Below are 26,376 nucleotides of genomic sequence, written 5' to 3'. Positions count from 1 at the left end.
TGTGTAGAAATTGGAGTAAGTTCAGAGGAGAACAAAGACAATGAATAAGGCATTAGAGAATGAGAGCTGTGAGCACAGAAAGGTGGGAACCTTGTGCTAGGAGGTGTGCTCTTTCCAGAATGCAGCTCACTGCTTTTCACCATCACCTGGGTTTAGGACTGAATTATACAGGTAGATTTAGGTTAGTGAGGAGGAAAGTGCAGAAGGATGTCGTTAACAAGGGAAAGCATGAAAGTTCCTCTGGGGTTCTTTAAAAATAGATGGTTCAATTTGGAGCCTCCAAAAGGTAGAGAAAGCAACCTGATAAAGAGTCTGACAGGCCAAGTGCAACCTTACAGTTAGTCTCAAAATGTCCTTATCCAGCATCACTCAGGCTGCCAACCCACTCTCCTGCCCTGGGGAGTCCTGGGCAAGAGGCCGTTCTCATTGCCAGCTTTCATCCACGGCGATCATAAGCTTTATGGAAAATGAGGAGCAGTTCCCTTTAGGAAAAATTCAGGAGTCCCTGGTAGGGAATGCAGGGTCTCTTCTCGCCTTGCTGCTCTGTGACCTTTGTGATCATGTGATCATGTGATCTGGGTGAGAAAGAGAATCTGATGACTTTCTTTTTTATTATTTGTTTTCTCTGTTTAGCCATTCAAATTAATGCTTAACTATTTTCTCTTTGGTCAGGGTTCTGCAGCATTCCAGGCCTCAAGCACTGAATCAGGATGGGAAAAAGGCGTTGTGTTCCTCCACTCGAGCCCAAGCTGGCAGCAGGCTGTTGTGGGGTCAAGAAGCCCAAACTATCTGGAAGCGGAGCGCACAGTCACGGGAACCAGTCCACAACGGCCCCCGGCTCCAGTTCAGGACCGCTTCAAAACCACCAGCATGTGGATGGCAGCAGTGGGCGGGAGAATGTGTCGGACTTAACTCTGGGACCTGGAAACTCTCCCATCACACGAATGAATCCCGCATCGGGAGCTCTGAGCCCTCTCCCCCGGCCTAATGGAACTGCCAACACCACCAAGAATCTGGTGGTGACTGCAGAGATGTGCTGCTATTGCTTTGACGTCCTCTACTGTCACCTCTATGGCTTCCCACAGCCGCGACTCCCCAGATTCACCAACGACCCCTAGTGAGTAAAACAGCTAGGTGTGGGAGACAGTGAGAAGGGCATGATGGCATCTTTCTGGAACTGTGCGTGCTCTTGAGAGAGCCTGCTACCTAGAAAACGCTTTACCCTAACTTGGGCAAAGGATAATGTGAATAAGGTGATAAGAAATGTCCAAACAATACCTAGATGTTCACTGGATTGAGTAACAGAGGCAGACTAGTTTTGTTTGGGGGCGGTAGGTATATAGGCTTGTTAATGTTGTGGAAGTCTGGAGAATGTCATTCTTGGCTCTTATGTTGTTCCTATGTCAGTGAGTGGGTCATCATCCTCTCAAGTGGAGAGGTTACACCATTGTGGACCCCGGTAGTGTGAAAATCCAAGAGAACTGGGAGTGTCTAAGGTTTGTGCTGGAGACGAGGGCTCATCTGGTGGGAGCTATGATGTGCACTCTATTCTTTAGCATTCCCATAGAGTCCATTAGGACTGTTGACCTCCACCTCAGAGCGTCAGCATCCACTTTACTGTTTTTAGTTCAAAACTTGTTTTTCCCAAGTCTTCTCTTGGTGTCAATGACTTGAATAAGGAACATGTATAAAGCATAAAGAAACTCATGCCAATATTTTCTTCTTCCTCAGAATTGGAAGCAGCTCTGAGCTAGCTACTGCTGCTTTTTTGACATTTGTTTTTAGGAGATGCTGCATTCCTCACTGTTAATGCCATTCTGAGGCCGTGTCTAGTGCCATGGGGCAGTAAGTAGCAGGGTGGAGGGAAAGTACTGGCTCTGGGGAAACACGCACGCACGCACACAGCTACAGAGGTGGCACACTGGGCAGAGGGAGGGGAAGTCACTCCCATGTGATTGCGTCAGAGAGGACCTGCAGAGAGCAATGTGCTGACTGGCAATTCCGAACTCCAGTCTTCTGGATCCAGGGTGCCCTGCAGGGGAGGGCCTGGCTGTGGAGGGGCGGGTGGTGGTCTCAGCATATCATGTGCTGACTGTCAGGTTCAGCAGCTCGTGCTTCCCTCCTGCAGACAGCGGAAGTCTGGGTGACTTTTTTTGGAAGTATTTTAGACTCCAGGTGGTGAGGGCTCAAAAATAGGGAGGCATCTCAAGGAGAAGGAAGAAGAGCACCCCATGCCTTCTTTCTAAAAAATCTGTCACTCAATCTGATGTAACATGACCTGACTTCAGCCTCCAAGCAGAAAGTAGCAGCTTCTGTTAACAATAAGCTTACTTGAGGAAACATTGTTTTTTCTTTCTGAAAACTTAAGAGCAATAAGTATATGTGTGTGATTGCCGGGCAGAATAATTGAAAACATTGTGAGGTTGAGGGAATGCTTGCAGATAGGGGGAAGCAGTTCAAGCCAAATGTTTCTTTATGAAGGATCTTGGTGGGGAACACAGCAGAGGAGAAAGACCACAAATAAAGTTGAGTCCTGGGCAGAGGAAGAGGGAAATAGTGTATATGTTGGTTTCAAGTGCATTCAGGCTGTCCGCTAGGAGCAGAGAAAGGGTTGCTCAGAGAGTTTGTTTCATGCCGCCTGGTAGAGTTTTTATCCCCATTTCTAGCCAGGGTCTGCACAAATCCCAGAAAGGCAGATTCCTTGTGATAGCCCGCAATTCAGATAAGAGTCTTCTGCAGGAGTAACAGAAATGAATCAGGGACAGAGCCACAGGTCTTCTTAACCATGATTGATTTGGGGCTGGAGAATGTTTTGTTTTGCTTTTTTAGTCCACTCTTTGTGACATGGAAGACAGGGCGGGACAAGCGGCTTCGTGGCTGCATTGGGACCTTCTCAGCCATGAATCTTCATTCAGGACTCAGGGAATACACGTTAACCAGGTAATGCCACCAGACGTAAACCGTAGATAAATTGACTAGACCGGAAACAACTGCCTATTTCTTTTAAGTGATAAAGTTTGAGTGTTCTTTTTTTGGTAATCAGGAAATGCGGGGGCCTTTATTCTGGTGAGTCACCAAGTATAGGCACTTAATAACATTAGATTGTTGTTAGCATATTAGTGCTGATAGCTAATAGATAGATGTTTTCTGTATAACCCAGAGTTCATAAGTATTCAAGCGCACGATGTTGGCGCCTAACTCCAGAGCAGCCTCACTTAATATTTTCTGTCCCCCTCCAGTGCACTTAAGGACAGCCGATTTCCCCCCCTGACCCGAGAGGAGCTGCCTAAACTTTTCTGCTCTGTCTCCCTCCTTACTAACTTTGAGGATGCCAGTGATTACCTGGACTGGGAGGTGAGAACAGCCGCATTTGGAACTCTGCATCTCTCGTTGCATTTGGGTTCGGGTTAGTACATGGTAATGTATCTCCTTCATTGAGAGAGGGTATAAGAATGTGTAAGCTGAGTTTGGAAGCAATTGTGGGCAACATAGGTGACAGGAAAGGTGCTGTGGCGTTAGAAGTAGGAAGAAATGTAAAGACATTCTTCTCCCATCTCCCAGTCCACTCTCTTCCACATCCTTCCCCCACATCAATAAGAAGTAATAATGGGGATACAAGAGAGTGTTCCACATCCCTCTTGGTAAGCTCTTGAGTAAAGAGTTATTAGTCAGATGTGAAGAGTCATGAAACTAGATCAAAACCCTGTGGCATCTTCATTTAATGGATTCGATTAAAGGTGAAATATTTAAAAGTATTGTATGAGCTATTGAAAGATTTTATTTCTGTAACCATCGTATAGTCTCAAGCTGAAACTTTTTTGGCCTCTGTACCTGAAAGTCATGAAAACAAGAGATTCTCCCTTCAGGCATGGGTCAAGCTGGTCAGGGGACAATGTTGATTTATATGAGAATGACTGACATTCCATTAGAATAAGTTAATGCCATTTATTTGTTTGTATTTTTCTGCAGGTAGGGGTCCATGGGATTCGAATTGAATTCATCAATGAAAAAGGCGTCAAACGTACAGCCACATACTTACCTGAGGTTGCTAAGGAACAAGGTGAGTTAGACAAATGGAATTTGAGTGAACAGTACTGTTCAGTATTGCTAATTAAAGGGTAGGAAACTGGAGTGTGTTGTCTTATAGCGCAACTACAACAAAGAGTCAGTGCCTTTTTTCCTGGTAATATCTATCAAATTTATGTAGAATGAGAAATATACTCCCCAAAAGATGTAGAAGCTGGGAAAAGAGAACAGATGAAAAAAAACTTCTTTTTTTCAATCTCCTCATTTCACTTAATTTCAGTGAACAGTTTTGTTTCCTGGCCTGCAAAGTTACCATGGTAATTGTAGCAAAATTCCAACAATCAGCTAGGCAGTAGTATGGAATTCATTGTAAAAGGAAGTTGCCCACATTGGTGAGGTTTGATCTTTTGGTTATGAGTTGTTAAACAATAATACACTTGTGCGGAGGTGAAAGGAAGGGAGACAAAACGCAATCTCTCCTATCTTTCAAAGACAGCACTCGTTAGTTTTTATAATGGGATATTAAAGATAGTAAGTGGATTGGGCAGGTTCTCTCTTTAAAAGACTATGAGAATACTGTTGATGTGTTGCTTATGCATTTGGTGATCTGTAACCACTTTTTCTAAGTGGAAACCTTTTAACCACCTCTTTGAGGTCATTAACCTGACAGTTCTGTACAAGGAGGCATACCATAAGTATTTTTTAATAGTGAAATGTGATATAACTTAGGTAAATTGATCAAACTCGTTTTTTTGTCATCTGAACATTGGTTGGGAAAATTTAAAAAGTGGGGCACTACTACAGTAATTTAAGAGATACTCTTTGGCTTTCAATTTGATGTGTTTGTATAAGAATGACAATAATGTATGCATATACAACTTTCCTGCCTTTCCTAAAGGAATACTTTCCATCCTGCTGTTATTTCTCTATACTAGAAAGCAGGACTTCAGGAAGTCATCAAAATGAAGGAAGGTCACACAAAGGAATATAAGCTGTAGAATTTGTATTCTGTTTTCCCACAGACCAGCCCTGGGTTACCTGAGCACTAAGTCAACCAGCCAGTCTACATTAGGACTATGTTTACTCCTTGATGATTATCCTGGGGTCACATGCGACAGGAAAGAGGCAGGGATGGGGTTGGCGGAGAAGAACTGGGGATGGCCATTAATGGCATGTGTCAGGCTGTCATCTGCGTTCTCAGAGGTTCTACTTGGACTTCCATCAGTAAGGTTGATGGGGCTCCAGGGATGTGGCCAGTGCCCAGGGCAACTTCTTCTGCCCTAGCCGACTCAATTACTCTTCTCTGACCATGTTAGGACACGTCCCACTCTGAATCCTATGCCTTGACCTCAATGTGCCTCTTCTCCTCAGACTGGGATCAGATCCAAACAATAGACTCCTTGCTCAGGAAAGGTGGCTTTAAGGCTCCCATTACCAGTGAATTCAGAAAAACCATCAAACTCACCAGGTAAGCCACTATCTCATTTTCCTTGTCATTTTAATTTAGTTGGGATTGGATGGAGGATACTTTTGATGGAAAGGGAAGAAAAAAAAGTTTTCTCTGCTATTGTCCCTATACCAAAGAAGCATAGGTGAGTTTAAGCTCCAAGGAAGCAGTGGCAACAAGGGCAAAGACTCTAGCATGCTGGGCATCTCTGCAGCAGAGTGGCAGCTATGTTTAGGCTGCTGAGCGAGTCCTGGATGTCTTTGCCAGACCCACCTGCTGGGAGGCTGAGTTGGGAGGTTGAAGTCAGCAAGAGAAGGCTTTCAGTGCACAAGTCCAGAGTCACACGATGCAGTCAGGTGGCAGGGGATACAGGTGGCACATTAACAGAATGGTTGGAAAATGCTTTCTACAAGAGTTATAAGAAACACCTCTGCCTTTTTGAGGCAGATACTTCTTTAGGGAAGTGCCTGGTGTTGTAGACTGCATGTAGGCTTGGGGTCTGACTCCTAGCTCCCTGACTTCCTAGCCATGTGACCTGGGTCAGTTATGCTCCCTCTCCTAGCCTGTTTCATGTCTGTAAAAAGTGAATGATAATGCTTTGGGGTTGTTTTAGGGTGCAGTAAGATGAAATGTATGAAAGTTTTCTGGCCCAGGTCTGGGCAACATTGTAGGTGATCAGTAGATGTCAGTTCACTTCCCATACCTATGGAAATGAGAGGTTTAACTTCTGTGGGCTTCTGTTGGCCTCCACATTTTTAAAATGCTGAATAATCATATACTAACCTCACAGGTCTGTTTGGAAGATAAACCAGTGATTTTGAAATGCTTTGGAGTCCAAAAAAAAAAAATCTTCAAATACAAAGCATTATATTATTATTATTATAATTTATTTGAACAGCCATTTCCCTGTCAAAATTCAGGAATAATCACCTTGCAGTGGAGGAGTGATTACAGTGGGAAAGAGATGGCTCTGGGTAAGGATTGTCACACCCAGCTCCTGTGGTCTGTAGTAGGTTCCATAGGTTTGTAACACCCCATGCTTCGCATCCTGACTCATGGCTCTTTCCAGAGCAAGGCCAAAGTGCTATGAATTCTGTTCTGATGACCCTGTGAAATGATATGACATATTCATCTGGGAATTGAAACCTGTCCTGTGTAGCCCCAGGATTCTTTAACCTGCTTCATCAGAATTTGACTAGAATTAGGTATCTGTGCCCCCTTTGAGTTATAAATAACTTGCTTATTGCTTTTTTTTTGCAAATTGAGGTTGCATATTTATCGATTTTATCACATTTTAACCCAAAAGTAGCTAAGCAGTTTACACTGGGCATTGGAGCAGCCATCCTCCAATCTGTCACCCTTCTAATTTGATCTTGAAATTGTTCATCCAGACCCCAGTAGCAGATTGCTTAAGAGCAGCCTGATGATAAGCATATGTAGTATTTAGAGGTGGGATGTGCAGAAAATTCATTCTCGGGGGTGAATTGTGATTGTGCTTTTTCATCTTGTTCATTTGTAATAACAACATTGTTTTCTTGTGCTGTCTTTCATTTTCTGTAAGTACGATTGCTCTTGGTCTTCCATTTTATTCTTTGAAAATGTGGAATAAGCTTTTGGTTTTCTCTGCTGACTTCACAAAGTAGAGTGTTTCAGCTTCCTAATACCCTTTCCTGTTTCCTTATACAGGTATCGAAGTGAGAAGGTGACAATCAGTTATGCAGAATATATTGCTTCTCGACAGCACTGTTTCCAGAATGGCACTCTTCATGCCCCGCCCCTCTACAATCATTACTCCTGACACACGGCTGCATGACCAGTCCCACCCCCCTGTGGCCACCAATGGCTATGACATCATTGGAGCAGATGCCTCCTCTTCCTGGTCCAGTTACTTCTATTACTGCACCATTTTATGATGCTAGCTTCCGTTGCCAAGTCTGCCCCCAGCTGACTGAGGGAGGGGCGGGGTTATATTGAATGAAACAGAACTTGAGGGGCCCAAGCCTTATCTCAGCCTTTCCTCAATATGGGGTTCCGTTGGATTGGGGCTCCTCCATGACTAGTAAGAATTACTTTACGGGTTCAGAAGACCCTTGGCATGCAGTTACCACTGGTGATTTGCTTGCTGCCTGTGCGTTGGCCTCACAATGGAAGCTGGAATTGATGATCCATGAAGGCTTAACCCCACACACATCCCTCCAGCCTCCCCAGATCAAGTAGGTGTATTCCCTTGGCAGTCTGGGCAACGGAGACCAACAAGAAACATTTTTAGGTTGTTCTAAATTCCTTTTTTTTAAACTTCCAGTTTATTGGGTACCATCCAAGAGTTGTTCACAACCTTCATGCTTCATAAGTGGACGCCATGTTAGGGTTGAACGTGGGCACCAAGAGTCCTTTGAGGCTCCTGGATAGAGACCCACATCAAGATCGGAAGCCCTTTGGATGGCGTTGCAGATCTCATTGCTCAATTAGCCTGGAAGGTTTTAATTCTCATCCCACTATAAGTTGGATTTTCTGGCACTCTTCCTGCATTGAGTCTCCTGGTATTGAACAGAGCTCTGTGGTGTAGCCTGCTGAGGAATGGACTGGGATGCCCATGGGAGGTCCTGATGTCATCGCTGCATGCAGTGTGAAAGGAGAGACCTCTTCCTTACCACCTGGCTACCTCACCCTCTACTGGTAGCAGTGCCTATAACTGGATCTAGGTTCTCAGAAGGCATAGATGTTCAAAGAAGCACTTGGGTTGGGCTTTAGAAGACATGACATAGGAGAGAATCCAGGGTCTCCAAGCTGTTTTTCTTTTCAGGCAAATATTGTGAGGGACCTTTAAGCAGAGGAGTTCCTTTTTCTAATTTGCCTATAGAAGTGGAAAGACTGTTAATGTTTCAGTCCTTTACAGGACTTTAGAACAAAGCTCTGTAATTAAATAAGGTGAACCTTTATCTTGCCTAACTTGCTGGGAATCTTCACCCCACTAGGGCATAGTCCCAAATAGTTCATTTTATTCTAGGTCATTCAGACTTTCATGTGGCATACATAGTTCCCTAACCCATTGTTGCTGATTCCAAATAGCTGTCAGCACGTTTCTCTTCCCTCTTGCCTATTCTCCATTCATTTGGTTGCAGAGATCATAGAAGTTGAGAACTTGGAGGATACTTTGAAAACAGTTGTTACAGGCCCTGCCGAAATGATTCACAGGAAGACGTGGCCAGTTGCAAGAAAGGAACCCATGGGTGATACACTGGTTTTCAGCCACATACTTAGAAAACTCTTGAAGGGATTGGGTATCGACTCAGTGAACACAGTGTTTTAATTTATTTTAAAGTTTATGTGGAGATGGTGCGGCTTTTTGAAAGGGGCAGATACGCAAGAGTTATCTGCCAGGCATTGCGGGGGGGACATGATCTAAGGAATGAGGCACGTGCTAGGCACTGCTGTCTCATTTCTTGAAAGGGTGAGCAGATTCGCTTGGTGGCAACCATCCTGTACTGCTCACAAGGATATGGGGTGTGAAAGGGAAACGGGCTGACATCGGGATGCCCAGGCCAGGCCACATCACCCCATCTTAACTGTTGTGCTGTGATCTCGCATTTCCCTTGCAATATTAGTGGGGGGGAGGGGGAAGCTTTTGAAGGTGGAGGGATTGTTTCATCCTGCTGCTGAGAATAATAAATGTCTTGTACAAACAAATGTGACGACAGTTACTCTTAGGTGCCATGGATTGATGTCAGGGTGGTCAGCTCTGGACAAAACCACCCACCTCAAATTTGTACAACAGTATTGATACATAGGGCTACACTCATTACTGTTCAAGTGTTCTATGTTAAAAGTTGTGTTTAATTTCTAAAGATTAAAAAAAAAAAGCAAAAAAATTGGTGCTAAACTTTCACCCCTGAGCACGCTCAGTGAGACTGGCCACGCAAGCATTTACAGTGCCATGCTCTTCAAGCCTATTTTTTCTCGTAGATATGTTGCCCTATTTGTCTTCCCCAGTGTATAGTATGTTTTTTTATTTTTTGAGGGTGGGGCAGGATAACCTGCCATTTAAAAAAAATGAACAGAAAAATTCTAAACCCACAAAATGGGGAGAAAAATCAGTGCACAAGAATCAGGCTGGTTAAGCCCAGCACCACACTGAAGTGGGCTCAATGGTTTTGGAGTGAAGAAGCCTTACTCCCTGCACATTCCCTCCTGCTCCCATGTAAGTCCAACTCGTGGAGATACTCAAGTTCCTCCTGCCTTGTCAGAGGTACTCGGGAGTCGACCAAGGAAAACTGGCGCCATAAGGAATGGCATTGTCAGTGTCCTGGAAGGGGCCTAGCAGGAAGCAGCCTGGAAGTGCACATTCATGGTCACCTCATGAAGATGTGTGGCAGGTGGCTCTCAGGAAAAATACTAAGTCTGGATCATCCATGTGGCAGCTTTGCATGGGGAGATGACGGCTCCGAACTGGGACTGAACTGCCTTCCATGTGCTCCACCAAGGCAGTGATGAGGGTGGCCGGTACATGTGTGAGTGGTGGTTTTAGAGAGAAGGGAATGTTTTCTGCTTTGTCCTTGGGCTGCTCGTGCTGAACAGTAGATGACCACTGTTTGAAAGGAACCAGCCCAGCTTGACTGGTGTGATTCGGAGTTCGTTTCATCCCTAGCTGTGAGTGCCTTTTGGTCTGGAAAGTTAGCTTGTCTCAATACCCACAGCTAGGACATTCTGTAATTATGAATTGTCCTTGTTTTACATTAACTAACAGAGAATGTCTTTGACCACTAGAGTTTGTTGGTGTTGGATTGTTTCCACTGTGAGGTTAAACTTTTTCGCTTCATAATATTAAAGCAACTCACGTTTAGAGACCCTTTCAACGCGAAAGGTTTGTAGTTGAGATGTTATATATATTTTATTGTTTATATTAAAAATCATCTATACAGAAGTCCTGGGTGTTAATTTTAATATTTGCACAAGATCTGTTTTCCATGGTATGTTAACACCTACAATTTCACTAACTGTTAATGTTATTTTCTATTGAGATTCTGGAGCCTAGAGAGCTATATGTTTTATTTGTTTCTCATTCTTATCTTTTTTTCCTGAAGCAAGAGACTTTGTATGGCCTTCAGTGCAAAGACTTCAGACCAATTCTTTGTATTCCTCTTGGTTGCCTCTTGGCTATGTAACTTCTGAGTGCAAATCATTGAACTCTCTAACGAAGTATTGTAGAGAATAAATCATAATGGGTAAAAGTTGTTCTTTGTCCTGTTTTTTTTTTTTTTTTGTAGTGGTAGTAGCCATCTTGTTCTTGTAGACAGTGAACCAAACATTAGTCAACCTACACACTACTTTCACAACATCCAATAACCTTGCACTTGTCTATTTTTTTTTTTGTGGTTGGTAGCAACTGTGTTTTAGACTCGTTTTCTGAACTGGTGTTCATGAACCCCCTAAATGGTGGGTTTTTCTGGAAAGAATGATCATAGTTTTCATCAGATTTTCCGGTAAAACTGACCTTACCCAAAGACCTAAACACTGAACAGGGAAAAATGCTCAAATTTAAGGTATCATTTGGTAATATTGATCCAAGCAAAACCCCTAGGACATGTGGTCTAGTCTGATCTAAGTGGAAATGATTATGCTTTGGAGTGGCCCAGAAAGGGAAAGATGCATTTGGGGTTCATTACAAAAAATAATTTTTTTTAATCGTCCTATACTGGGATGGTCACCCTTCACTTTAAACTTTGATTTGCAAGGATGTGAATTTTTTTTAAAGATACCCACTTCTAAGTTTCTCACACTTTTTAAAAAAAGATTTGTTTATGTATACAAGAACTGGGGTGCATACAACAACAGTGGTGTTGCGGGGGTGAGAGGATTCACCAGAGACAGAGTGGGGAATAGAACAGGCAGATTGATGAAATCCACTGCTGAGGGGGACAGCGGGCAGTCAGGAGAGGTCTGCTGTGCCATGTGGGTAGCTCCCTGGCTGGCCGGGGATCCAACTGGTGCTGCAGAGGCTGCCGACAGCTTTGCAGCGCTGTGCTTACTTAACCCCTTGCACCACTAGGGAGGTCCCTAAGTTTCTCCCACTTGACAGAACTCAAGCATATGGCCACTGGCAGACATGCTGTCAGAATTAGTAGTTTTGGAAATAGACTACAAGCTACTGGTTAAGCACAGATTTTATTTTTAAAGGTTTATTTATACAAGAACCAGGGTACAGGCCAGATGTGGAGGAGGGTGAGAGGATTCACCAGAGACAGAGTGGGGAACAGAACAGGCAGAAGGACCAAAGTATACTGCTGAGGGGAGCAGTGGGTGAGCCTGGGGAGGTCTACTGCACCATATGGGTAGTACCCTGTTTGGTTGGAGATTGAACTTTTGGTGTAGAGGCTGCAGTTTGCCTCACAGTGCTGTGCTTAATCCCTTGCGCTACCAGGGATGCCCCTTGAGTTCAAATCTTAACTGTTGAGGAGTCAGCCTGAGCTTTTTTTCCTGCTTTGTGTCAGGACTGTGAATTTCAAGGCAGCCTTTTGGAAATGCTTTGCCAAAGCCCTACCATGTGGTGCAACGGCTGTATGACTGACTCTCTGATGGACTGTCATCACTGCTAGGTGTAGAGGGGAACTACTGGGCGAGGGGCAAAGGCTCCAGAGCTCTCCACTGCTCTGAGCACATAGGAGGTGGCATAATGGTGTGTGCTCAGCCTTCCAAGTCAGAATAGGCTTCCTGTCTTGAAACTGGTGGTCTACTAAGTCCAAGCAAGATCTTAAGAGTGGGTTTCTCAGGGAGTCAAAAACAGCACCAGCATAGTACGATGGGGCGGACCAACTTTAGGATCACTGCTGCCCTGTAACATTGCCACAAAGTCTTAGAATCCAAATCCAGAACTCCCAGGACAGCCTTCCGAAGACTGCTTGGAAATCAAAGACTGTTTCTGGAATCACACTAAACCCCCATATAACCCATTCCTCTGTATTTCTGAGGACTGTATTAATAGCGTGTTTATTCCTTTGGCTTCCTTTGTATCACCTAGCAGAGGACTTCCAGCAGCAGGTGCCAACAATTTTTTTTTTAACTTATGGAAGAATAGCTTAAATTCAGAAGTTCTGAACAATATAAAGAGAACTGGTAGTATCATTTTATAGTAGGGATACAACATATGTGATTCAGTCCACAAGAATTTTTTTAAAGATTTGTTTATTTAAAAAAAAGATTATTTATGCATACAAGAACTGGAGTATAAGCCAGAGGTGTGGGAGGGTGAGCGGATTCACCAGAGAATGGGGAGCAGAACAGGCAGATCCACTGAAATAGACTGCTGAGGGGAGCAGCGGGTGAGGCAGGAGAGGTCTGCTGCACTATGTGGGTTAGCTCCCTGGCTGGGGATGGAACTGAACTCCTGCCACAGTGGCTGGTGATAGCTTGATAGCACTGAGACTTTAACCCCTGTGTCACCAGGAAGGCCCTATTCTCCTTTCTTTGCTCTCCAACATCTCTCCTGCAGTATGAGTGCAGAAGATCCCAAGTGTTGGCTATCCAGCTAGCTCTTGGCCAGAACATGGCAAGGTCCAATAAGTAGCTGGTGCTCTGTAACGGCCTGCTGGAATGATGAAAGGAAGAGGCTGACATTGAGTTCCAGGTCAATTTTCAATACCCAGGTGCTGCATGTCCTGGAACTCTTTGCTAAGACTTCTACCTTGATGGGCCTCCCTGGTGGCACAAGGGGTTAAGCATATCCCCAGCTATCCCCAGCCGCTGCAGCACAAGTTCAATCCCACGTGGTGCAGGAGACCTCTCCTGACTTGCCCGCTGCTCCCCTCAGCAGTGTATTTCAGTCAATCTGCCTGTTCTGCTCCCCACCCTGTCTCTGGTGAATCCTCTCACCCCCCACACCTCTGGCCTGTACCCCAGTTCTTGTATGCATAAATAATAAATCTTTTAAAAAAAGACTTCAAAAAAAAAAAAAAAACTTCCTTCCTGAGGCTCTAATGAACCGTGTAGGAAAATACTTTGACAGACTTAAGCTCTACCAATACTATATACCCTACTAGTTTACACAATACACTTTCCCTCTCAGTACAGACAGAAAAAATTAATTTTGTAAAAATTATATATGTAAATCAAAGGTAGATATTCTAGTTTATAGTTCATTTTTTGTTAGGGTGATGGTTTCCAGGATATCCAAATACGTGCAGTACTGGGCCAACCTGTGTGCTGTCATGATCGCCTTTATTTGTGGAGCTGTTTTTCTCTGGTTAAAAACTATCATTTTTCATTTGCTTACTTCTTTATGAATCATCTAAGTGTTGCAATCGCTGTGTTGAAGGCTCTCACTACCAGCAGGTCCGTGCTCAGGAGCGTCAGGACAAACCATGACTGTCCATGAAAGGTTCTGATCGTGGAGAGAAGGCGCGGCCGCGGTCCAGCTCTCCGCCGGGGGCGCCTCGGGACAGCACTGAGAGAGCTCCTGCCTCTCCCCAAGCCCGTCCCGCGGGACGCGGTGTCACCGCCCGCGCGCGAGGAAGCTGCGTTGCAGGGCTCGCGCCCAGGCCGCGCCAGGTAAGAAGCAAAGGGCCAGTCGGCGGAGGACGGGCTGCGGCTCCCGACGGCCGCGGCCCCCAGTCGCCCCACCCGCGCAGGGCGCTTTCTGGCCCCGCCCCCGCCCTCCCGCGGCCCCGACAGGCCCCGCCCCCGCCCTCCCGCGGTCCCGCGCTTCCGCTTCCGGCGGCGGGGGCGGCAGTGCCGGGCGTCGCGATGGCGGCGGGCGGCGGCGACCCGCGGGCGGGCGACGTGGAGGAGGACGCCTCGCAGCTCATCTTCCCCAAAGGCAGGGCCTGGGGCCGCCGCCCGCAGCGGGGCCGTCGCTTTGTCCTCCCCGGGCCGCGCGGGGTCCCCGGGGCGGGAGGCCCGCGGGGAGGGGCGGGGGGCCCGCAGGGAGGGGCGGGGGGCCCGCGGGGGCCCCGGGGCGCGGGCGTCCCGGTGGGCGTGTGCCGGGGAGGCCGCGGGGCGCGGGGCGGGACGAGGCGCCGTTCCCGCCCGGGCCGCGCCGAGGGGGCCGCGTGGCCGAGGCCGCGCCCCTGGGCGCCCCGGGTGCTGCTCGCGTCGCGCTGGTGTCTTCGCGGGCCTGGGCCGGGGCGGCGCCTACTGTGGGGCTCCCGCCGCGGTCGCCCCTCGCGTGCGCAGGGCCTGGGCCCCGCCCGCCTGCCCGCGGCCTCCCGGGGGAGCGCCGCGCCGAGCGCAGTCCTCAGGCGGCCTCACCTCTTTGATACTCTCCAGTGTTGTCCGTCGAAAAATGTGGGTAACAGGCCCGCCCTGGTGGCGCGGGGGGTCCAGACGCAGCCCGGGAAGCTGCGCGCAGCCCCTGCGGCACACGCTCCCTGCCCGCCCGGGAGCTGCTGGCGCGGCGCGGCGGACCCTCCCCCGCCCGTCGGCGGTGTTTCCTCAGTTGCCTGCTCCCCTCCGGCCCCGGTGAATCCTCTCACCCCCGCACCTCTGGCCTGTGCCCCGGTTCTTGTATTCATAATTAAATATTTAAAATGTTTTTTTTTAAAAAAAAGGTTGCTTATACCTAGGCCAAGAGGATTGATTTTTCCATAGCGGGAAAGGAGAGACAGGTGGGGGGCAAAGGGATTAGTTTAAATGAGAATCAAAGACAAGACGTATGTGCTGGCAAATACTTGAATTAGCCGTAGATGACAAACTACATTCTAGTGAAATACAGAGGATAGAGATTTCTGACCTCAAACCCAGTGCCTGCTCCATAATTTTGTACTGGTACAAAAACACAATTGGAGATACATTCTTTTGTTGTTGTTGTTGTTTTTAAAGATTTATTTATTTATGCATACAAGAGCTGGGGTACAGGCCAGAGACGCTGGGTGTGAGAGGATTCACCAGAGACAGAGCAGGGACCAGAACAGTGGATTCATTGAAACACTGCTGAGGGGAGCAGCGGGCGAGTCAGGAGAGGTCTGCCTTGCCATGTGGGATGCTCCCTAGCCGGCTGGAGATGGAACTGGTGCTGCAGAGGCCACGGATTGCTTCATAGTGCGGTGCTTAACCCCTTGCACCACCAGGGAGGCCCTGGAGATACATTCTTTAAAAAAAAAAGAAGAAGAAGAATATTTTTTTTTTTTTTTTTTTGGTGGGCCCCTCATGGGCTGCCGGGATACGAGCCGGCGCTGCAGAGGCAGCGGGCAGCCTCGCAGCCCAGCGCTCAACCGCTGCACCACCAGGGGAGGCAAAAAAAAAACTTTTTTAAAGGACAGGTTTACTAGGAAAAAATGGACAGCTGAATAGTCACAGGTGAACAGTATTGGGAGGAGAATCTCTGAGAAAAATTACTGCTTTTTTAAAGATTTATGCACACAAGAGCTGGGGTATAGGGCAGAGGTGGGGGTACACAGATAGCTTCATAGTGCTGAGACTTCACCCTTTGCGCCACCAGGGAGGCCCCCTGAGATAAATTATTAATGTGTATTTCTAAACACTTGACTCTGCATAATATGTAATAGTTCTTTTTTTTTAAGATTTATTTTATTTATTTATGCCTGTAAGAGCTGGGGTGGGGGGTGGGGGCATGAGAGGATTCACCAGAGGCAGAGTGGGGAGCAGAACAGGCAGATGGAACTGAAATACACTGTTGAGGGGAGCAGCAGGCGAGACAGGAGGGGTCTGCTGCACCCTGTGGGTTATTTCCTGGCCTGGGATGAACTCAGTGCTGCAATGGCTTCGGATTGCTTCATAGTGCTGAGACAACCCCTTGCCGCCACCAGGGAGGGCCATTAAATTGAGATTAGTGTTAATACCATGGAAGTAGAAAGATTATTAGTTCATGCAAGCTAGAGGGAAATTGTTGGTTAAGCTGCATTTTTATTTATTTTTTAAAAAAACATTATTTATGCAAGATTGATTGATTGATTTATACAAGGACTGGGTACAGTCTGAAGCGCGGGAGGGTGAGAGAATTCACCAGAGCCAGAACGGGGAGCAGAGCAGGTGGAAGGACCGAAGTACACTGCTGAGGGGAGCAGCGAGCGGCAGGAGAGGTTTGCGTGCCATGCGGGACCCTCCTCCCGTGGCCAGGGAGCAGCCAGGGATTGAACTGGTGCCGCAGAGGCTGTGGGCAGCCTCGGCAACCCAGCGCTCAACCACTGCGCCACCTGGGATGCCCTAAGCTGCATTTTTAAATCACTAACTCACCTAATTAGAATAATGGTGCCATAAATAGCATGGCTAGGTCAGGTTCTTTGACCCTAATAACTGTCTCACCCAATTGAGCTGTATTTTAGTGTCAGCAACTTCATGTGCCTTGTGGTATACAAGTTTGGATGAGGGTAAAATTGTGAGAGTGAGACCTCTAGACTTCTGCAGGTACTGAGACTTGCTATTAGTCTCAAGGCAAAACAAACATTTAGAAGATGACTTTTGAAGGAATATTTTTAGCTGACATTTATGCTTCTCACAGAGTTTGAAACAGCTGAGACTCTTCTAAATTCTGAAGTTCACATGCTTCTGGAGCATCGAAAACAGCAGAATGAGAGTGCAGAAGATGAACAGGAACTTTCTGATGTCTTCATGAAAACTTTAAACTATACCGCCCGCTTCAGCCGTTTCAAAAATAGAGAGACTATTGCCAGTGTTCGTAGGTGAGTGCTAAAAAGAAAGGTGTTTTGTTTTCATTCAAAAGGGTGGGTTTATTATAAAAAAGGGAATGGAAGTAAGAATGCATGCACAGACATAAGAGGGCAGAAAGAGCTGCCCCTTTAAGGTACAGGTTTGTTAAAAGAGAAGCCTCCATAGTCACAGGCCAGGGAGTCTTGGGAGGAGATTCTGCTTCTTTGCAAATGGAGAAGCTTGATGAAGAGAAACATTTGCATAGTCACAGGAAGGCAGGAGAGCTGTTGCTGGAAAGAAAGTTTTTATTCAAACTATTGGACACCTGCAGGTAAAAAGATGTTTTCTCCTTTTCCAACCCAAACTCCCTTTCCCATGGCCATCACTTATGTGTTTAATGTAAGTAGATAATAATCTTGTTCAGAATTTAAAAAATTGCTTATAAGGCTAAAAATTTTTTTGACCACCTGCTGCTGCTTTTTTTTTTTTTAAGATTTATGTATTTATGCATACAAGAACTGGGGTATAGGCCAGAGGTTGGGGGGATGAAGGATTCACCAGAGACAGAGTGGGGAACAAAATAGGCAAATCTACTGAAAACACTGCTGAGGGGAGCAGCAGGCAAGTCAGGAGAGGTCTGCCGTGCCATGTGGGTGCCACCCAGGCAGGGATCAAACTTGTGCTGCAGTGGCTGTGGATAGCTTCATAGGTTGTATTTTAACCCCTTGTGCCACCAAGGAGGACCCCCCCTTTTTTTTTTTTAAAAAAGATTTATTTATTGGACCTCCCTGGTGGCGCAAGGAGTTAAGCACAGCATGGTGAAGCTATCCACAGCCTCTACAGCACGAGTTCAATCCCCGGCCAGGCAGGGAGCAACCCACATGGTGCAGCAGACCTCTGCTGGGTCACCCGCTGCTCTCCTCAGCAGTGTATTTCACTAGATCCACCTGTTTTATTCCCCACACTGTCTCTGGTGAATCCTGTCCCCCTGCGCCTCTGGCCTGTACCTCAGTTCTTGTATGCATAAATAAATCCTTAAAAAAAAAAACCAACAAAAAACAGGCAGATGTACTGAAATACACTGCTGAGAGGACCAGCTGGTGAGCCAGGTGATGTCTGTTGTGCCATGTGGGTTAGCTCCCTGCCAGCGATTGAACTCTTGCTGCAGTGGCTGGCGATAGCTTGATAGCTCTGAGACTTTAACCCCCGTGCTTAGCAAAAGGCCTGAAAGTGGGATTATTTATTATTCACCTGAAATGCCTTAGGTATCTATGTGCTAATAAGTATAAATCAGGAGCATTCTTTCTGGATCTTTGCTTACGTTTCAAAAGATGGTCAACTTTGAGCCTTCAAAGGCATTGCTTCTCAGATTGGGTTGACTGTACCCTGGGAAACAGTGGTGTGCCAAGGCAGGTGGAATAGGACAGGAAAAGGAGCACCTCTTCCTAAAGTATAAGTTTTACTTGATAGTAGGTCATTTAACACATTTCTACATTAAATCAAGCAGATACCACCATATTTGGAGTAAAACAACACATATGGATTCTTAAATAAAATCATGAGTCTTCAAAACTTGTAGTTGCAGAGTCATTTGAACCTCTGTGCCCAGGTTGCCCAGGGGTACTTGCTGTCTCTACTTTTGTGAAAATGTCTGAGAATTATTGCCTGAAGGAAAAGTGATGGACAAAAAGTATATATATACATATACTTTCCAGATAGCTGTTTATGATAGCCAAGAGTAAAACAAACAAAAAACCCTAAATATTCAATAGTTAAATAAATTGTGGTATATCCATTTGATGGGTTGCCATATTGTCATTAAAAATTGTGATTGAGGCCTCCCCAGTGGCGCAGCGGTTGAGCGCTGGGTTGCGAAGCTGCCCGCGGCCTCTGCAGCGCCGGTTCGATCCCCGGCTGCTCCCCGGCCACCAGAGGAGGGTCCCACATGGCGCGCAGACCTCTCCTGCCGCCCACTGCTCCCCTCAGCAGTGTACTTCAGTCCTTCTGCCTGCTCTGCAACCCTCTCTGGCTCTGGTGAATTCTCTCACCCTCCCGCACTTCTGACTGTACCCAGTGCTTGTATAAATAATAAATAAATCTTTAAAAAAAAAAAATTGTGATTGAGGGCCTCTGTGACGCTATCCGCAGCCTCAGCAGCACAAGTTTATTCCAGCCACCCAGGGCTAACCCACATGGCAAAACACACCTCTCCTGTCTCACCCGCTGCTCCCTTTAGCAGCATATTTCAGTCAGTCTGCTGTTCTGTCCCCACTCTGTCTCTGGTGAATCCTCTCACCCCCCACACCTCTGGCCTGTACCCCAGTTCTTGTATGCATAAATAAATAAATCTTTTTAAATAAATAAATAAGTCTACTTCCAGGAACTTGTCTTTAAAACATGTAACAGTGTATCTCAGTAGATACACTGCTCCCTATTCTAGCTGGTGAATCCTCTCATCCCCTGCACCACCATGCAGAATTGGTCTGCATCCCAATTCTTGGATACATAAATAAAAATAAATCTTTAAAACAAACCAAAAAAAGAAGTGCATTCACAATGATGTTCAAAAAATATTATTTCAAATGGTGAATGTTTGGAAACAAATGAAATGTTTAGCATCAGGAAGTTTGATTATAAATTATGTCACAGCCTTTCAATAGAATGCTGTGTTCAGGCAGAGCTCTATGTGTACCAGCATGGAAAACAGCTATTATGTTGAGTGAAAAAAGGCCAGTTACAAAATAACATTTGTTATGATTCCTTTTAAAAATCAAAGAAAGGAAGGTGAGGGACTCTCCGTGAAAATATTAACATTGCTTATTTCTGGTAGAAGTTCAGGTTATTTCATTTTCTTGCTATTTTTTTGTACTGTTTGTAAATGAGCATGTGTTCATTTTACCACAGATCCCTCCAGGTACATATATATTTGGCATTATGAACCTCTTCTCATGTACTAAGATTATAGTATTTTTTTTACAAAATGAAAATAGCTTTTTAAAAGTTAACAAAAACTTATAAAACAATGTGTGTTTATGTCCTAAAACAAAAATATTTGGAATAGATTCTAAGATGGTAGCATTAATTTTTTTTTTTAAGATTTTATTTATGTATACAGGTACTGGAGTATAGGCCAGCGGTACGGGGGGTGAGAGGATTCAGCAGAGATAGAGTGGGGAGCAGAACAGGCAGGTTGACTGAAATACACTGCTGAGGGGAGCAGCGGCCGAGACAAGAGAGGTCTGCTGAGCCATGTGGGTTAGCTCCCTGACCTGGGATTGAACTTGTGTTGAAGTGGCTAGTGATAGCTTGATAGTGCTAAGACTTAACCCCTCATGCCACCAGTGAGGCCCCTGTCTTTCCCTTATTTCTTTGTAACTTCCTATTCACTAAGAATAGAGATTGCAATGATCCGTTTTTCTGTTCAGTAGTTTTGATTGTTTTGACTTTCTCTCCTGTGGATCAGCTTGTTGCTCCAGAAAAAACTTCACAAGTTTGAGTTGGCCTGTTTGGCCAATCTTTGCCCGGAGACTGCTGAAGAGTCCAAGGCCCTGATCCCAAGGTTAGTAAGAAGAGTACCTTTTTAAGAACTTGAAAATGGTGGTTTGATAGCATGCAACTGTTAGCAAAAACATGAAACAGCCAAAAGTTTCATTCACTGATGTGCAAATTAGTAAAATCGCTTTTGAGCTCAATTTGGCTAGCTCTAGTAAAGTTAAAGATGAATATACCCTGTCACCCAAAAATGCACTCCTAGATACCTGCCCTGAGAACAGTGCACACAGGTTCATAAGGAGATACGTATTTCATGCTTCATCATTAGTGGTAGCAAAAACTTGACAATTGTCAGACAACAAGGGAATGATCATATACTGTTTATTACATCGCAGTGAAGAAAGTGATTATCTAGAATGTCAACAAGTGCCAAAATTTTTTTATTAAAAAAATTTTTTTTAAGATTTATATATATATTTACACAAGCACTGGGTACAGTCAGAAGCGTGGGAGGGTGACAGAATTCACCAGAGCCAGAGCGGGGAGCAGAACAGGCAGAACGACGAAAGACACTGCTGAGGGGAGCAGCGGGCGGCAGGAGAGGTCTGCGCGCCATGTGGGACCCTCACGGGTGGCTGGGACTTGAACCAGCGCTGCAGAAGCTGCAGGCAGCTTTGCAGCCCAGCGCTCAACCGCTGCACCACCCGGGGAGGCCCTATTAAAGTTTTGATACAGTGCTGCATATTGCTTATGTGTGAGAGAGAGATGAGAATAAAAGACTATACATAGGAATAATGCCAAATTAAGGAAAGTAGTTACTTCTGGGGAGGGGGGGAAGGTATTTGAATGGAGGAGCATCTATTTGCACAGAGCCATCAGTTCCTGTTATGTTGTTAAAATTCAAATAAAATAGGGATAACTGTTAAAGTTAACTTATTTTCTATATCTTTTTTTTTTTTTAAGTAATTTTTTTTTTAAGATTTATTTATTTATTTATACAAGCACTGGGTACAGTCAGAAGCGCGGGAGGGTGAGAATTTACCAGAGCCAGAGCGGGGAGCAGAACAGGCAGAAGGACCAAAGTACACTGCTAAGGGGAGCAGCGGGCGGCAGGAGAGGTCTGTGCACCATGTGGGACCCTCCTGCCATGGCCGGAGATCGAATCGGCATGGCAGAAGCTGCTGGTAGCTTTGCAACCCTGCGCTCCACTGCTGCGCCACCGGGGAAGCCCATATTTTCTATATCCTTTATGTATTTGAAAAACCATGATGTTTTTAAAAGGAAAGGGAGGAAAGTGAGTTGATGGGTGAAGGTGTCAGTGAGTAGGGGTGAATGCAGAGGTGGAGAAATGTTATGGCTGAAACACTCTTTGTTTTCTTTTTCTAGTCTGGAGGGGCGATTTGAAGATGAGGAACTCCAGCAGATACTTGATGATATCCAGACTAAGCGCAGCTTTCAATATTGATCTCCTGACATAGTGCTGAAGGAACCGCCACCCTAGTACAGCACTGCCATCCCAGGGTGTTAGCCGCCATGCGTGGAAGTTCTAGTGCAGAGGACACTTAGGCTTCCTTTGGATGAGCAACTTGTCTTGGTCTAGGTTGCTATTTCAGACTTTCTGATGGACCATAATGACCATGTAATTATGGTGAGGCGATGTTGTGGTTGTCTGTGGCTTCCTGGTCTCGTCACTGGGGTGAGGTGGGGTGATGTGCATATAAGCTACAGTCTTGACTACCTCATACCGTACTTTTTGGCCCCTGTGTTATTTTTGATTCCTAACATTTCATATTTTAATTTCAGTGTGTTTTCTAATTTTTGAAATTGTACTAGAACATAATAAGACTGGTATAGGATATAGTCTTACCTAAATGCAAAAAGAAGAATTAAACCACATCGGTATCATTGTTTGAAATTCTTAAGGGATGATGATTTTAATGACTGAGAAACCCTTGGCATCATCATACTTTACCTCAGCAGGTTGGGGAAAAGCCTGTTATGGAAAGCAGTTAGATGTGGAGATAAATGTATTGTAGGGGCCAAGCCTTGAGGTTGACAGGTACTTTGCCTTTTTCCTTAGACTATTACTAAATGTAGATTTGGAGTAAATAATCCTAAAGCACTTATTTTGTCACTCCCAAATTAAGACTCCTTTGCAGGCCAGACACAAAGATCTTTGAAGGACCTTCATGTGAAGCTTCGTGTCTGAACCTCTGGTTTGTTTAGAAGAACATCTTTGGCTCTAAATACATTCATGATTCAAGTGAAAAGTTGGGGAAAGAACAACATTGGCTTTTTTTATGTCAACTGCTGACTAAGGCAAAAATAAAATATTTTTATAAATTATTTCAGTATCTGAAATAAGATTTCTAAATCACCAGTGTTCTTAATATTTGAAGGAAATAATCTTTGTGTCCTTAGGCAGCCTCATTTCTTTGATACTTTCCAGTGTTATCAATTGAAAAATGTGGGTAACAGGGCCTCCCTGGTGGTGCAAGGGGTTAAGACACAGCCTGTGAAGGTGTCCACAGCCACTGCAGCACGAGTTCTATCCCTGGCAGGCCATGGGGTAACTCACATGGTGCAGCAGACCTCGCCTGCCTCCCCCGTTGCTCCCCTCACCAGTGTATTTCAGTAGATCTGCCTGTTCTGCTCCCTATTCTGTCTCTGGTGAATCCTCTCACCCACCCACACCCACCCCCATTTAACATTAACCTCTGGCCTGTACCCCAGCTCTTGTATGCATAAATGAATAAAATCTAAAAAAAAAAAGAAAAATGTGGATAACAAAAGTGTCTATTCCATAGATTTTTTTGTTTTCATTGCCTTAACATTGCATTGTAACAGGTTTCAGGCGCGCATCTTTAAAAATCAGCATGTGTATATATACTGCATTAAGTGGACCACTGAAAGTCCAGTTTCGTCTTTCATCATATAATTGACCCTATTTCATTTATGAAACAGATGTCAAACCTCCAGAAAGCTAAATCAGCCTTTTCTGAAAATTGTAGTCATTCTGGTTTTATTAAAATCTGGTAAACTAAAGTTTAGAAAAAGAACATTACTGGGGCCTCCCTCGTGATGCAAGGGGTTGCGTGTCAACACTGTGAAGCTATCCACAGCCACTGCAGCACGAGTTCGATCCCCATCCAGGGAGGTGAACTACATGGCAAGGCAGACCCTTCCTGTCTCACCTGCTACTCCCCTCAATGGTGTATCTGCCTGTTCTGTTCCCCCCTCTCTGGTGAATCCTCTCACCCCCCCACACACACACCTCTGACCTGCACTCTAGCTCTTATATGCATAAATAAATCCAAAAAAAAAAAAACATTACTGGATAGGACCTAAACGCAGAAGAGTCTATTAAACATTAATGTTTTAGGTTTAGTTTTAAAACACTGAAGCCAACATAAATACTTGGATGGAAACAAACTGCAGTATAATAGTCAAAAAACTGGAAACAGTCTAAATCCCTATCACCCAGTGAGTAAACTAAATGTTTATCCATATAGTGAAACACCATTTAACATTAAGTAGGAATGAGCTACTTAAAAAAAAACAGTTCCACAGGATATGCTAATGGTGACTTTTTTCTAAAATAATTTAAGACAAATATCTTGTATATCACCCACCTATGTTTTCATCATCTACAGTTAACAAACTACTATTTGCTGTATCTGTGTTATATTTTTTGCTAGGAAGCGTTTGAAAGACAACATGATATTTCATTTTTAAATACATTGCATTTTTAAAAATACACTTATCGGGCCTCCCTGGTGGCGCAGCGGTTGAGCGCTGGGTTGTGAAGCTGCCCGCGGCCTCTGTGGCGCCGGTTCGATCCCCGGCTGCTCCCCGGCCACCGGAGGAGGGTCCCACATGGCGCACAGACCTCTCCTGCCGCCCGCTGCTCCCCTCAGCAGTGTACTTCGGTCCCTCTGCCTGCTCTGCTCCCCGCTCTGGCTCTGGTGAATTCTCTCACCCTCCCGCGCTTCTGACTGTACCCAGTGCTTGTAGAAACAAAAACAAACAAATAAATGAATAAATAAATAAAAAAAAATACACTTATCTCACACTATTACACTTATGAGCATTGACAAGAATTTTACACCCCGGGGGAGCCTTCCTGCCAAAGATTATTCCCAGTTTTGGGATAATGCAGTGTTACACAAAAGCAGTTACTAAGGATCTAAACTGACACCTGACTTGTGAAAAATAATGAAGTAATGCATTTGGTTACTGCCCTCTAGTTGCTGTAAGGAGCTCTGATTAGGAAAAAAAATACCTGTATTTGCAAACCAGAGCTGTAAATGGGCCTACAGAGATTGGAGCCCCAAGTAGGGTTTACTTGGTGATATGTCCCCCTGTGACGCTCTGGTTTCATCCTGAGAAGGGGCTGCCTGGCACTAAGGCAGAATGGGTGAGTATTGCCAGCAGTGAGGGCATGTCTGCTGTCCACCATCAAAGGTGAGGTAATACTTGGTTGGAGTTTTGTGTTCCTCATTTTGCCTTGAATGGTACTTAGGAGCTACTTATTAAGAACTGAGTAAGGGACCTCCCTGATGGTCCAAGGGGTTAAGACACAACCTGTGAGGGCCTCCCCGGTGGCGCAGCGGTTGAGCGCTGGGTTGCGAAGCTGCCTGCAGCCTCTGCAGCGCCGGTTCCATCCCCGGCTGCTCCCCGGCCACCAGAGGAGGGTCCTACATGGCGCGCAGACCTCTCCTGCCGCCCGCTGCTCCCCTCAGCAGTGTACTTCGGTCCTTCTGCCTGCTCTGCTCCCCGCTCTGGCTCTGGTGAATTCTCTCACCCCTCCCCCCGCGCTTCTGACTGTACCCAGTGCATGTATAAACAAAACAAACAAACAAGCAGACAAATAAATAAATGGAACATGCCTCTATTAAAAAAAAATAATAAAATTTAAAAAAAAAAAAAAAGACACAACCTGTGGGGTCTTCCCTGGTGGCACAGGCGGTTGCACAGCGTTGTGAAGCTGTCTACAGCCTCTGCAGCGCCAGTTCAATCCCGGCTGAGGGTGCAGCAGACTCTCCTATCTCACCTGCTGCTCCCCTCAGCTGTGTATTTAGTCTTCCTGTTCTGTTCCCCGCTCTGTCTCTGGTGAATCCTCTCACCCTCCCGTGCATCTGGCCTGTACCCTGGTTCTTGTATAAATAAATAAATCTTTTTTTAAAAAAAGAAAAAAAGACACAACCTATGAAGCAATCTGCAGCCTCTGCAGCACGAGTTCAATCCCTCGGCCAGCCAGGGAGCTACTCACATGGCTCTCTCCTGACTCGCCCGCTGCTCCCCTCAGCAGTGTGTTTCAGTCAGTCTGCCTGTTCTGCTCCCCACTCTGTCTCTGGTGAGCCCTCTCACCCCCACACCTCTGGCCTGTACCCCAGCTCTTGTGTGCATAAATAAATAAATTAAAAAAAAAAGAACTGAGTAAGGGCAAAAACACAGTCCCATTTTGAGAAGGCTCAGTGTGGCGCTGCAGGGAGAACCAAGACTGCGTCTGAAATAATAAAATTGGAGGGTTTTATGAGATAGGGTTCAGAGGAGAAAGAGCCCAGAAGACACCTGGAAGTTGTGAAAGACAAGGTAGAACTATCCAACAGAATTCTCTGTAAAATAGGAATACTCTATATATCTCCTCTGTCCAGTATGGTTGATGATAGTCACATAAAGGTATTGAGCATTTGAAGGTAGTGTGACAGAAAAACCAAATTTTAGTTTAGTTTTTTTGTAAAGATTTATGTATTTATGCATATAAGAACTGGAGTACAGGCCAGAGGTGTGGGGGTTGAGGGGATCCACCA

At 45.4% G+C, this 26,376-nt stretch overlaps 2 protein-coding genes across 4 annotated transcripts; both read left to right on the top strand.

Annotated features, from left to right (window-relative positions):
* Positions 1-661: 661 nt before the first annotated feature.
* AMMECR1L (AMMECR1 like) lies at positions 662-7,271 on the top strand (the record flags this gene model as incomplete). 2 transcript variants are annotated; one of them, XM_084241047.1, is made up of 6 exons in its annotated part: positions 662-1,117; positions 2,830-2,940; positions 3,240-3,354; positions 3,970-4,060; positions 5,398-5,494; positions 7,160-7,271. In XM_084241047.1, the coding sequence occupies exons 1-6, from the start codon at positions 711-713 to the stop codon at positions 7,269-7,271; spliced, it is 933 nt and encodes a 310-aa protein (XP_084097173.1). In that variant the 5' UTR covers positions 662-710. The 2 variants fall into 2 exon arrangements, with proteins under 2 accessions (XP_084097173.1, XP_084097174.1); XM_084241048.1 differs by lacking the exon at positions 2,830-2,940.
* Positions 7,272-14,209: 6,938 nt separating this feature from the next.
* Positions 14,210-22,028, top strand: POLR2D (RNA polymerase II subunit D; the record flags this gene model as incomplete). Of its 2 annotated transcripts, XM_084246866.1 has the most annotated exons (4): positions 14,210-14,282; positions 16,923-17,103; positions 20,535-20,630; positions 21,950-22,028. In XM_084246866.1, 4 exons carry the CDS (start codon positions 14,210-14,212, stop codon positions 22,026-22,028), a joined length of 429 nt encoding a protein of 142 aa, XP_084102992.1. The 2 variants fall into 2 exon arrangements, with proteins under 2 accessions (XP_084102992.1, XP_084102993.1); XM_084246867.1 differs by lacking the exon at positions 20,535-20,630.
* Between the last annotated feature and the right edge of the window lie 4,348 nt (positions 22,029-26,376).

Source organism: Talpa europaea, assembly GCF_964194135.1.
Source record: "Talpa europaea genome assembly, chromosome: 1".
Lineage (NCBI taxonomy): Eukaryota > Metazoa > Chordata > Mammalia > Eulipotyphla > Talpidae > Talpa > Talpa europaea.
Note: the sequence above shows the minus strand (reverse complement) of the source record. Positions and strands in the feature narration are given on the sequence as shown.